The 13,424-nt window shown below is 36.6% G+C and overlaps 1 protein-coding gene across 3 annotated transcripts in view; it reads left to right on the forward strand.

Annotated features, from left to right (window-relative positions):
- CDK14 (cyclin dependent kinase 14) overlaps positions 1 to 10,670 on the forward strand; it is a 248,760-nt gene extending 238,090 nt beyond the window's left edge. For all 3 annotated transcript variants that reach the window (XM_062494811.1, XM_062494819.1, XM_062494827.1), the window contains 2 exons: positions 6,396 to 6,535; positions 10,555 to 10,670. In XM_062494811.1, coding sequence (XP_062350795.1) covers positions 6,396 to 6,535; positions 10,555 to 10,670 — 256 coding nt within the window. The remainder of the gene's footprint in view (positions 1 to 6,395; positions 6,536 to 10,554) is intronic.
- Positions 10,671 to 13,424: the final 2,754 nt, after the last annotated feature.

Genomic DNA, 13,424 nt, shown 5'->3' on the forward strand with positions numbered 1-13,424 from the left:
CACTTCATTGTCTAGTTTAGGTGTGACCAAACTGAGTCTCTGAAGCCTAATGTGATTCATGAGCAGTTTAAGCATCTTAATTCTCTGTTCTGAGAAGTTCAGGGGCTGCAACTGTAATTTTGGTTTACCTACTGGGTCAGTAGATTCTTCTAAAAATTTACTAAGTATATACCATTATATACCTAGGACTAAAGCTATATTAATAAAAGTAAAAAACATAGTTGTCTGTGTTAGAACCCTCATTTGTTAAGTTCACCATTTTTCATGAAATTCTGTTCATCTTGGCTGCCTTCCAACTCATGGCATCTGTGCATCTGTCAAGTGAGAATTAGTTCAGACAGGCCAGGGTTATCATTACCTTCCTGGAATGCACTGAATGAACTTGCCTCCACAGCTTTCCAAGTGGGGCTCTGACCTCTGCTGCATCGACATTAACAGCAATGCCAGGGAATCAAACACTGGCACCGTTATTTTTATCTCTGTTGCATGACTGTCAGTACTTATCATTGGTTGTCATGGCTTTTATTGTAATAATAAATATTTTGACCACCTTTTCAGTACTTCAGTGGATAAGACTTCTGGTGCTGTAATATAGTAATATAATTAAAGGGGATCAAACTAATTTTTAAATTTCCAAAGAGATTGTTTCATATACCACCATGGAAAGCATGATGGTCTGAAGATGATGGTGTGCAGTGGTGTGCAGGAGCACAGAGCAAGGACAGACACTGGGAGCAGTAGCCATGTTATATACATGTTATAGCCAGTGCAGGCTTTGTCCCAGCCTACCTTATCCAAGAGCATGACATTGTGCTATTTGGCAGTCTTGATTCTATTCACATGCTGAGCTAAAAGTGATGGCCTATGGAGCCTGGAGACTGGATTTTCCCACTCTGCGTGTGTAGAGAGCTCAGTGTTTCTAAATCTAAACTGTTGCCAGAACCTCAATTTGAAAAGAGCAACATCAGGTGTTTGGAGATATGTCTTTTCTAAGGAATGTGCAAAACCCAGGACTGCTGTTGGCAGCCCCTTGCAGGTGCCGGGTACAGTCCCAAGAGTGACATGCCACAGTGGCTCTGTTTTATTGTATTATTTACTCTATAGTTTGGCTTGAAGTTCCTCTATATTTTGCTGTAGAGCAAATTCTGTATTTTGTGATTGATCAGCAACAAGTAAAACACTGCTCCAGTGAGCCTTCAAATGGTTTTGTCTCTCTTTGTTCATCAATTTTAGTCCTCAACACCCTTTGTGTAAAACACTGAAAAAATGGTAACATCTTTGCTCTGTTAGATTGTCATCTTGAGCTACTCCTTTATGCCTTCATCTGTATCAAAAGCTAAAAGCCTCGCATCAAAACTTGCATTCACTTGTTGTGGTGGTTTCTTGATGGCTAAATAAACTCTACAAAAGCTCCGTGGAGGCACACCAGGCACGTTAGGGAAGCGGCTCCTGCACGCTGGAGCTGGCACGTCAGGTCTTTGAAGACAGTAGGTGTTCTCTGCATGGTGGTAACAACAGAAAAGGCTGCTGGGGCTCATAAAAAGGAAATGCTACTCAGGTAGGCCCTGCTCTGATTCGTGTTTCACATAGCTGCTGCTACTAGGATCGTGTATATATTCAGAAGTATAAACTGTCAAGGCACACGTGGGCATTTCTGTATCTGCTGGTGGGAAGGCAGTGCATTTGCAAAGAAAGTGTTAACTGCAATGCATGGTGTTGTGCAGTTTTGTACAGAACTCGGGAGAGGCTAAAGCCTGGGATGAGGGGAAAAGGCTGCTGTCCTCAAGCAAAGTTGGGTGAAAATGGGGAGTGCAACCAACCATTGTGGCAGTGCGCTGGGAGGCGAGGCAGCACAGGGACTGTACTGGAGCCCTGTTGTTGAGGGGTCCAGAGCATCCCCTGTGAAACCAGCTGCAAGGGTTGCCTGCCTGATTCACACCAATTTGTTAGTTCTCTTCATACCATTCAATTTGAAGCTCTGCTAAATGGTGTGATTGTTCAGCTTAACTGTGGTTTGGTCTTTCAGCACTTCAGGTTGCAGGAGCTTGCTTAGAATAAAGAAACAGCTGAAATTTCCAAATGGAATTAGGTACCTCTCTCCTCTAGGCCGTGCTATAAATGCCAGTTGAGAAATGAATTAATGATGCACTGCGAGAATCGTATCTTCACATGGAAAATGTGCACAATAAACCATTTTGCTTTGGGAAGTATTTACCTCATGCTGCTAGAAGCATATAGACAGTATATTATCTCCATTTGTTTTAATGCCCATTTTTCTTAATTATTAATGTGAATTTGAACTGCCTACTTCATTGCATTTAAAAGCAAATCACCCCAAGTTCAGAAGTTCACTGCACTTGCCCCAAACTTTTTTTTTCTTAAGAGCTTAAACCAAACTTCAGTGATCTTAGTCATGTTCTGCTTGACCAAATACTGACCTTTCTCTGCAGTAGAAAGACATTTAAGCCTGTTTTCAGAAATTAAATCAAATTCTTGTAATCCAATGAGATTTACAACTGCTCAAGTCTAGTCAGATTCATATATATTTCAAGTGAGACAGGTTCATATGGTGTTTGTTTTTCTAGTGCTAAGTCTGTATATAGCATTTGGGATTAAATTGAAAATCAATGTGTTTCACAAATGTCATCAGAGTAGGTGTGGAAAAATATTCTCAGTATTTCTTAAAACAATATATTCATATAGCCAAAGGTTTCTCTGTATTCTGCTGTACACCACATTTTCTGAAAGTATGTATGCTGTCATGGCTAGTAACTATTCCTCGGTGATTAGTGTGACAGTAAGTGAAGCGTGAATATTGAGACTTGCCATATCATGCATGCCAAGTTCCTATATGGCCCAACTGCTGTGAGACAAAACATGCTATTATGTTTTAGACACAAAGGCATATTGTATGAAATTCCATCCTGTCTCGTACTGAAAGAGGTGTATTTAAAAATGATTTTTTTTTTCTTTGGTTCTTTTTGTTAACTTCTGTATTAGGTATTTAACTAGTGAACCCCGTCAGAAAATTTAGCCTTTGTCTCTATTGAGGAATCAGGTTTCAAACTTAAATTAGACAAATGGTTAATGTTTTAAGGAGGATGTTTTAAAGAGAATATTGGAAAAAAAAAATTGAGAGAAACAAAGCCATTGGTCCAAAGTTCCGACCACAGAGGTTATGCACTAAATAGGGTTTTCCAAACAATTCTGATGTGGCAGATGTAATTTTAATACATGATCATACAGTGCATTTTTCATAAGTAAAGAATAGCTTGTCTTTAAACAAAGCAGCAAAATTAGTCATGCATTCCACTAAGGCATCAGTTTTTAATACTGACAACCTTAGGAGCCCATATGCGTGTGCTTTTTGCAGTGCCCACTGATTTCCAGAAGTGACCTTTGCAGAAGACATGAGTTTTGGAGAAGAATTTTTTTCATTGCTATGCAAAACTCCATAAAGAGAATTAGAATTTTAATGTAGAACTTTAAAGCTACAGCTGAGCTAGGGGACAGTGGTGATTTGATCCATGAGTTACTCAGATGATCTTTGGCCTTTATTACACAAGAGGTGACATTTGATCACTGTGGTCCCTTCTGAGTTTGAAATCTCTAAAAAAATCTATAAATGCTTGGAAACATAATACTAATAATGTAGCAACTAAAATCTTCAAAGCACTGACAAGCAACTAACACCAACCCTATACCTCCAGCGCTACTTGGAATGTGATCAGGTCAGATAGATCTAATAATTATAGCAGATTCCACTATTTTTGCAGACTGTGCAATGAATCATCTTCTATTTATTAATTATAAAACTGGTTCTAATTATGACTGATTTATTCATAATTATTTGTTTGATGGGATTATTTTGCAGCCGCAGATATCTTTTTAAATTTATATTAGTGTATAATCTGCTGATTATTTGATGTTTATCTTTGGTTTCTCAACTGATTTCAGTAAACATGTATCTTTTTTTCTGTCTAAACTGGGAAGGTGACTGGCTTTCTAGAGTCTTCCTATTCAAAACACTTGCCATTTATGTTCGTTTTTCTGAATATCGTGCAAAAAGATCTTACCAGTGTGCCAGGTACACTGGTGACCATTAATGCAGTCAAAATGTCAGTATCACTCCATTCCAGGAACTACAGATGTCATCCATAATTTCACCTGCAAGTCAGAATTTGTTGATGTTTAAATGTTATTTTCTTTCGCTTTGCTTTACCTTACCTAATTAGCATTTCCATTCTATGTATGGATCAGCTAAGGAATGGTTTAATTCTTATGTTTGGAGGGTTTACTATGGTTCCTAAAAAGCTCGCAGCTACCTCTGTGGGGAAAAATTACATTGGTGAAATGGTTTGACAGAATCTGTGAACGATTAATTGGTGCAGGGGAGAATAGGACTCAGGCCTCTGAGACTCAATATAATCACCATTCCATGGAAATTTTGCATGTGTAGAAGAATTAATACCAATTCTCCTTGAATATGCCCCCCCCCTTTCCTGTTCTTTGTTAAGAATTACCTTTATTCTTGGTATTTTGCTGTGTTCTGTAATGAAATTATCTGTAATTGTCACAAAAGTCTACTGAACATTTTAAAAAATCTGGTGGTTTAAATAGTTTGGAATTATTCTCATTTGTGATGTAATTTATAAGCAATGAGTCTTTAATTCAAGATGTTTTCCTTTTGTCACAAACTGAAAATTAAAACGGAAATAAAAAATGCCCATCAGAAACACTGGAGTTCAGCATCTGTTTAACCTGAAATAGCAATTCTGAAATCTAATCCTGAGAATTCAGTAACAGTGATGAGCTACAATGTCTTAAAGTGGTCAGCACTCCTAAGCAATTCATCCCTGGGTACTTTCTGGACATATATCCTGCCAGTTCTCAAGGAGAGATCAGATAGGCACAGTATTCAAATTTCCATCCAGTATACAGTTGCTAAAAATTAAAAAGACAGCCAGTGGCATATCTTTTGAATGATTGCAGATATCAGCACATCATACATATTCCAGTACATAATTTAGGATAGATGCTTTAGATTTTTAATTTTTTTATTGAAAATTAATATCTAATTTTTTTCTTATTTTTCACACTGACTATGGTATGGACATGGACAAAAAGTTGTGTCTATGACATTTGTAACCTAAATTTCTCAAACTAGTAACCTTTTTTTTTTATTTAGTGTTTTCAGTGTCATCTATTCTTTGTTGAAGAGACAGTTTTCACCTGTGCCTATACTGATTCATATAAATCATGCCATGTGAGCCCAATAAAAGAGTAATGCTGTTTAATCCATCTTCTTGAATGTTTTTCTAGAAAGTCATCTGGAGCTGAAAAAAAATAATATTTGCGTGAAACATGCTATAGGATTATTTATTTTAAAGGATAACATAATCTTTTTCAAATGCTCAGTTATTTTGAACTGCAGTCTACTATCTACTTGTTTTAGGAAACCAGTGCATTGAAAAAACCTTTTATAAACGTTGGCATTTACCCAATGAGAGATCTTTACTGAACAAAGGCATAGTTGAATTTATGAAGTTTCCTAGTAATAATAGCAACGTGATGTCAACAGGATTCAGAATGTATTTTTTTGACTGCATATTATGAAAAGCTTGGTGGCTTTGGAAATTTAGGAGGCAGCTATAGGTCGCTAGACCCAGGCCACATCTTGATGATTACCATTTTACTGTCTCCAAGTCACTTTTAGATTATATTTTCTTATATAATATTCCCAAGGATTTAGCTCCCAATGAAACAGTAAGTTTTCTCAGTTTCTGTGGGAAACTTAGAAAAGATAAACCACGTAAATTTAATTTTTGCATTGGATTAACACTTGATGAAGAGTCAATTCCCTGCCATGTGAATATATGAACAAGTAAGAAGTCAGTACTTCCTGAAAGACAAATGTCTTTGTGAAACATGATGAATGTGTTGCATGCTAAGCATCCCTGGATTTTAAAATTTGGTACTTCTCTAAGTTGTGTGAATGTTGCTGTTATTTTAAGCTTGGATTTCATGTGTTTACATGATAATAAGCATTTGTTTCCAGCACTGTAAATTTTCAGTTTGTCAGTATGCTCAATAAAATGTAAATGGAAGGATCAAAACAGTTGCTTTCAAGATGCTGTTGCTCATGATACTTTAGCATATGAGGCAGGGCATATGTGATATGGTATTTTATATGCTCTGTAGTTGTAAAATTTGTATGAATTTTAAGCTGTCAATACAGAAATAATTAATCAACCCCCTAGCCTGAGGAATAGTTTTCCTGGTAGCGCTCCTGGCTATTCAGACTTGGTGTTTCAACTGTGCTGACTGGATATGGAATTGGTAAACGGAATAATGATACTGTTTTTCAGAAAAAAACTTTCTTGTTTATGTTTCAGGCTGAGCTGTGTGAACCATGCAGAAGATCTAGCCTCCAAACTACTCCAGTGTTTCCCAAAGAACAGATTGTCAGCACAGGCAGCTCTGAGCCATGAGTACTTCAGTGATCTGCCCCCACGGCTATGGGAATTAACTGATAGTGAGTATAATCACCTCCAAATCTAATAGAAACAAAGATTCTAGTTCAGACAGATGCATGTGTGTATGCTAACCCTCACATACAGACAGCTTCATGAACACACAGCCACACACAAAATACATGACTGCAATTGTGTAGATTGAAATTACATAGTTAGCTTGACACAGGACAAAATGGATTTTTTTTTTTTTTTTTTTTGCTATCTCTGCTCTGCAGTCTGCAGCCTGCTATCTTTGTATTTGATTATGTGTGGAGCCAATAGAATTCTCTGAATTGTCATAAAGCAAAAGGAAAAATGCAATTTACATATTTAGTGCTTTTCACTTATAACATACAGTGCTTCTTAACTAGCTGCAGCACACAGGATAAAAATCCAGCTGCGTTTGATTCACAGAATCTCTATGTGTTATAACAGTAACCTTTAAGAAAGGATTCAGCATTCAGAAGTCTGGGAAACACAAAGTAAACAATCAGTTAATTTGCTGAATTAGGCTGTGTACAAAGAGGATGGCAGGTGATATTCTTAACTAAGAATGCTTTCACTATTTACATACATCCTTTTGCTTCTTTTATAAAACAGAAATGGCAGAAATGTTTGGCAGAAATGTTCCTATCATCGTGTATGCTGTCAATTATATTTTTAGTGATTTTAAATCACTTGTATATCTGTATATTGTTTTTCAATGTGAAAAGCACACGACTATTGATTCTAGGAAAAAAATAGTATTCTGGATGATATTTTTATTCAGAGAAGGTTCTGTTATTAAAAAAAGGTTTCACAAGGGAGTAACAGTCAGCATTTTGGTTTAATGCAATATGGTGAAGAGACACATGGTTGCATTACAGCACTGTGTGTTCTTTTCCATTTTCAAACATGCATCCATTAGCAAAAGATCTAAATCCAGTACCTCAAGACAGAAAGTTCAGAGATGCAACAATGGAACATGTGTGTGTAACTCTGGCTGATTTAAAAGTTTGCTTCTAAAAGCTGAGCTCTCTATTTGAATATTCATCCACAGTGGAATCTGTTTACAGCAGTGTCAGTACAAAAACTTCTGTCTTCCTGAAGTTTATCTTTTCAATCCTCAACAGATGTAGTAATCACATTTTGAGCTCTTTCTGTGGTTTGGCTGTCCAAGCACCCTACTCTCAGCTCTGCTCTGCATAGCATGCTCCCATTTGTAGAATATGAACATTAAAACCAAAATAGCACCAATAATTTCTGTCCATCACTGTCATAAACTCTGTTCTGGCTCTGGAAAAAGATTCCCAGTTTCCTCCTCTGCCATGGTGACCCACCACTCAGTTTGCTGACTGTGGTACTTGATAAGCAGAAAATTTAAATGCTCAATGTAAATTAAGGCAGGTGCTGTTGAAAGTCTGCATTTGCAGAACTGATGCAAAGAGATTCTTTTCTTCAGGACTAATGGAACATCAAGAATGCCAGTTCATTTATCCTATTTCCACTTAAATGGAAAACAAAAATCACTCTGCAGTGGTGACATCTCAATCCTTATGACTGTGTGATTTAGTTTAGCCAGGATTTTGAATTCTGAATTCTGCAGTAGTACTTTTCTGTTAATATGGACTTATTACCCACTTGCCACTTAGTTTATCAGTCAGTGGTTAAATCCAGTTCTATCAGTGAAGTAAATGCCTACACATTATCACTCTGCAGCAGGCTGCCAACAGAGACGGTCTTGTCCCAGTCATTAACAAGCACAATGTATGCAGAACACCAGAGGGGAATTAAAACCACAAAAAATACCTCAGGGTGGTATTTTTAATATGAGAATTTAATTTGTAATTTCACAGATTAAGAATTTTGGCTGCATTAATCCTTTTATCAGCTCACAGCAGGTTATTTGCAGAAGCATAACCATAAGGCGATATTCATTGGCAGAAACACGTCTTTGCATAACGTTAAACATCAGGAGCAGTGAAACCTTTTGAAGGGGGGAGAATAAAGATGAAAAATCATTATATTTTAAAGCAAGGTTCTTCTAAATGCCTCCAGTAAAATTTTGAGTTACAGAAAGACTATTTCTGTCTCTAGTAGATAATCATTGTGAAGCATAAATCCAGCTGCAAGAAAGGACAATCCCAGTATCAAATACTACAATAATTTCTATTTAGTATGACTTGGATATACTTGTAAACATATTTACAAAACAAAGAAGTCGTTTACTTTGGAGAGTTGGGAAAATGTTTACTGTGTAGTGAAACTACCAGTTTTTGTGATTCTAGTTCTCTGTGCTAATATTTTACATCAAGAAAGACTATTGACAGCTAATTAAATATAGCTATAATCATATTGAGTCTTTATGTAAAAAAAAAATTGCCGCTTTCTAATTTTGGACACCACTGTGATCCTGCAAATCTCTGTAGTGAATAGTATTCATCATGGAATATACTTCCTCCAATTTGGTCCTGATGCTGAATTGTAAATTTGGGGATTTAGCACTTAAAACGAGGGAAAGACTCATATGTGGGTAGAAGAGTAAATGGGATTAATCAGTCAAATGATTTTCCAGAATTTTCGGAAAATTGTTTCCTTGGAATCACAGTATTTCACGAAAGTATGGTGACTCTGCCTACACTGAAAAAGTAAAAATGAAGTGTTTGGCTTTCTATTCTGGTTTTAACCATTAGTACGTGTATTTGTATTCTACGTAATACTTTACAGTATAATTTTTAATGGGGTTTATTTTCAAAATGTGTGCAAAGTTAGTTTATGTGAGAAGCACAATTTTGCTTTTTTACTTGGTTTAGTTTCAAGTCAAGGCATAATTTCAGTTGGGTTGGAAGTTCAATTTCCAGATGAGCTCTGTCTAAAAGATAGCCACTTTCAGTTTTTGAAAATAGTACATTAAAAAGGTAAGAGTAGTGCAGTTCTACTAAAAACCCCTTGTCTCAGAATACAATGCAATTTATGATGCAGTATGGCTTTCATTCATCTAAAAATTGAGCAGTAAGCCACCAAATAATCCTTTTTACTAAATATGTGCACTTGTTTTCATTTCTTCCACTTTTCTACTTTTATATTTGAGATCTCATATTAATTTGTTTCCATAAAATATCTTCCATTAACTGAGTGTTATCAAGGATAGCAGAATAGGACCTTCAAGTTGAGATGCCAAACTCAAGGAAGTTCTGTGCATAAAGCAATACCCAGGTCCTTTAAAGACATGGAGATGAAAACGTAGTTCCAAAAACTTATAGATGTGCCAGTTAGTACAAAAAAAAAAAAAAAAGACAACTCTTATGGCCCTGATTAGTTCTTTTGCATTTTGTTATGGAATCATGCAGTGGCAGCTCTCGTGAGACATTGTTACATGGAGGTTTGTTTTCAGGAAGTATTGAAGGTCATTGATTTTTTTCCCTGTAAGGCTGAGGCATCCTAAGTTAAATGAGTATTCATATTATCAATATGTTAGTTCTTAACCATTTGCATTTTGATTCCTGTGATTATTATCATCATATTTCCTAATAACTTGTTGCCTGGTGTGACACTGAAGTCATCAAGGTTTTTCTAGGTCATGCAAAAGGGGATTGCTTCACATAAAAGATTTTTGAGTTGTTGGGTATTTTCAACAAGCCTAGTTGTCTTTAGTAATTCAGAAAAAAAGTGAAACAAGATAGTTCAGTTCTACTGAAGATGTAATATGTGATATCAAATAATTGAAAAACTTTGCTGCTTCTTACTTCTAAGTTGTCTCAGCAGAAATTTGAAAGTGGAAGTTATTAATTGTATGGTGGTGTAGAGGACAAATAAACACACAATCTGAAAACAGGTTTTTTTGAAGATGCATGCAGCTAAGAATGTTTGCACCATACAATTTCCTTCATAATGCATTCAGCTTCTTTCCATTCAGAATTTGTATAGTGCTTACTTGCAGAAATAGGTGGCATATATATTTAATGTGTTGTGTTTGCCATATAAATTAATTCTTTTTAAATTACTGCTTTTACTGCAAAAAGAAGTCAAAGTTTCTGAACTGGCACTCTTTTTTTTACAGTGTCTTCTATTTTTACTGTACCGAATGTAAGATTACAGCCAGAGACTGGAGAAAGCATGAGAGCCTTTGGAAAAAACAATAGTTATGGCAAAGGTGTATCAAACAGCAAACATTGAAGAATACCTATGTTCACAACTGATGTTGCAGGTAAGACATGATTGTTGGAAAGGATCTCTCTAAAAATGCTCTTTAGTTATCTTTAGAGACACAGAATACAAAAGTCAACTGCCTGTCTGTATGCAGGCTGATACTCTGTTTTTGCAGTTTTACAGTCCATATGAAGAGTGTAAGTTCTCAGGAATGAATGTCACAGACAGGTTGAAAATATTGCAGAAGTTGGTGCTAGTGTATTAAATAATAGTTTGCCTTTAATTTGGACTGATACTTTTTTTCCCCCCCTGGTAAAATAGGAAGAGAGACAACACCTCTTGCCAGTTCTGTTAAACTTTGGAGCAAGGAGGAGAAATTCTATGATTCTATGATTTAAGGTCTCTCACAACCCTAACCATTCTGTGATTCTGTTATTTAGTAAGTTGGTAGTATTGGTAGCAGAAGGATGTTCTTGATAAAGAAAGAGGTGCTGTCACATTCGTGATTATGATCTATATCACTGGATAAACTAATACTGGTTTTGTTCAACCACTGCTACTCGACAGTGAAATCATGTGTAACATGGCTTCTGGTATTTTGAGAGCAGAGCAGAACTTGGGAAGGCAAGGTGAATAGAGAGGCTGATTACCAAATTATAGCAAGGGTATAGTGGAGCTGTATCATGGCATTAATTGTCTTCTGCCCACATGCACCACCCCAGCGTTTGTTCAGTGGGATTTAACACTTGCAGACTGTTCCAGATTAGCAGCATTTCCTTATATAGTTGCTTTGCTTATTATGCTTCTCTAAATGGTTACATACCACAGTATTTCACAAAACACCTATAGAACAGGTTCTTTTCGTTCAAAAAAAGCAAGGCCTGCCTTCTTATTTGTTTTTAAAGACAGAGTTGCTTTTGAATGTTAAATCCATTATAATAGTTTGTTACAGAAGTTCTAGGAGCTGAGATAAATGCACATGCTGCTCATATACCTATTTGAAGATACGGTCTCCTATAAATGTCGTTGATATTCACATGATGTCTATATTTAGCTAAGCCTGCTTTTCACAATATCTGATATAACTTTCTCTAATTAATTACATTGGGTTTGCTGTTGTATGCTTATGTATAACTGGGTTTTTTAACCCTGTAATGTTATAGAGTCTTTGCCTGACAGGCAGTAACTACTGAAAAACTGGAATTAATAGATTTTGGTGCTGACAGCCTGCCCCAGTTTTTGCACGAGCTCTTCGTCAACAAACCATTTAAGATTCTCTAATGTCAGAAATGAGGCTGCCTCAGAGCAGTCTGTTTACATCTTTATTGACAAGCTAATCCCTACTTTTTCCTGGGGCTGTGTCCCTGCAGACATCTCTTCAACCTTGTCTGTTCTAACATGACATATCATCCATCTAAAGTATATTTAGAATGTGCCCATCTGTGCTAAAGACCTTTTGTGTAGAAGCTTATGTACAGAATCTCAATTCTCATGTACAGAATCTCCTTCCTGCTGCTTCCAAATAAATGCAATTTTTCATTTATAAAATATGCAATGGAAGGTTTTTGCAAATGAGCATGCAAGATAATACAAAAGAACCATTGGATCATTCTTACCAAATATCTATTTGAGCAGATAAAAATTACTGTTTTAAATTTTTATATGAGAACAGAAAGAGAAAACCAAATGTACCCTTTACCTATATCACTGTACTGTTCTGGCTGCTCAACCACAGTTTTAATACAGAATAGCATCTTTTGTTATGAAAGGCCTGAAACCACTCAGCAAATATTGTGATGTGTACATTATTGATTACAGTTTTCCACTGTGGCTTGGGACTTTGCTCTGTTAGTGCTTACAGTGCACTAACATATCAGCTCCCTGCTGTAGTATCTGCCATGAGATGGGGACCAGCAGGTAATGCTGGAAAAGTGTTAGTACCAAACACGGCAAGAGGTCCTCTTCTACCATGTGGAGAGCTGGGGATTAATGAGATGAAACTAAAATTCATGGGGAAGCAGGAGAACTGTGGATATGGGAAATGGATTTGAGTGAGGAATTATTAGAATGGGTGGAAACCTTTAAAGGGATGAAATTACCAAGCGGGTAGAGGTGTGAGTCAGTGTGGAAAATAAAAGGAGTTGGGAAAAGAGACTGCAGTTTTGGTAATGTGAAAAGAAGATCTGGTGAATGGCAGGTGGCTGTGATTTTAAGCAGTAGAGTAGTGACTGGAAAGTAGGATTTTCAGGCAGTAAAATGGATGAGTTGTGGGTCAGTTACTCTAGCAGAAGACTAGAGTTGCAGTGAGCAGGAGAGTAGCATTACGGAAGGGGTATTTATTACAATATAATCTGTTAAAGTCTCCATTAACAAGGCTCAGTGAAGCAAAAAGCAAAAAGATGCATGAATAGCAAAAGCAGAGATAGCTATAGCTCTCCAGGCCATGAAGTTAACAGGTAAACAGGGCAAGCAGAGTTAGAGAGATGGAGGCAAACAGTACAAGATGTTGAAATGTCAACAAGCATGATCAGATAACATCCCAACTAGTGGGATAAAGTAAAATGAGAAGGGGCAGATATTGCAAGGAAATAGATCTGATTATTTAAAAAAAAAAAAAAAAAAAGAAAACAACCATAGCAAACAAGAGTTTCTAGCTTGTCTCCTGGACAAGGTAGCTACACATGTGTTTCACTCAACTTCGTGGGTTGACTTTATGCATATAGAGGTGGCAGGGAAGTTAGGAAGGGCTGGAATTTTGAGGTATTCTAGTATCCTTCAGGA

This window comes from Cinclus cinclus, chromosome 1, assembly GCF_963662255.1.
Source record: "Cinclus cinclus chromosome 1, bCinCin1.1, whole genome shotgun sequence".
Lineage (NCBI taxonomy): Eukaryota > Metazoa > Chordata > Aves > Passeriformes > Cinclidae > Cinclus > Cinclus cinclus.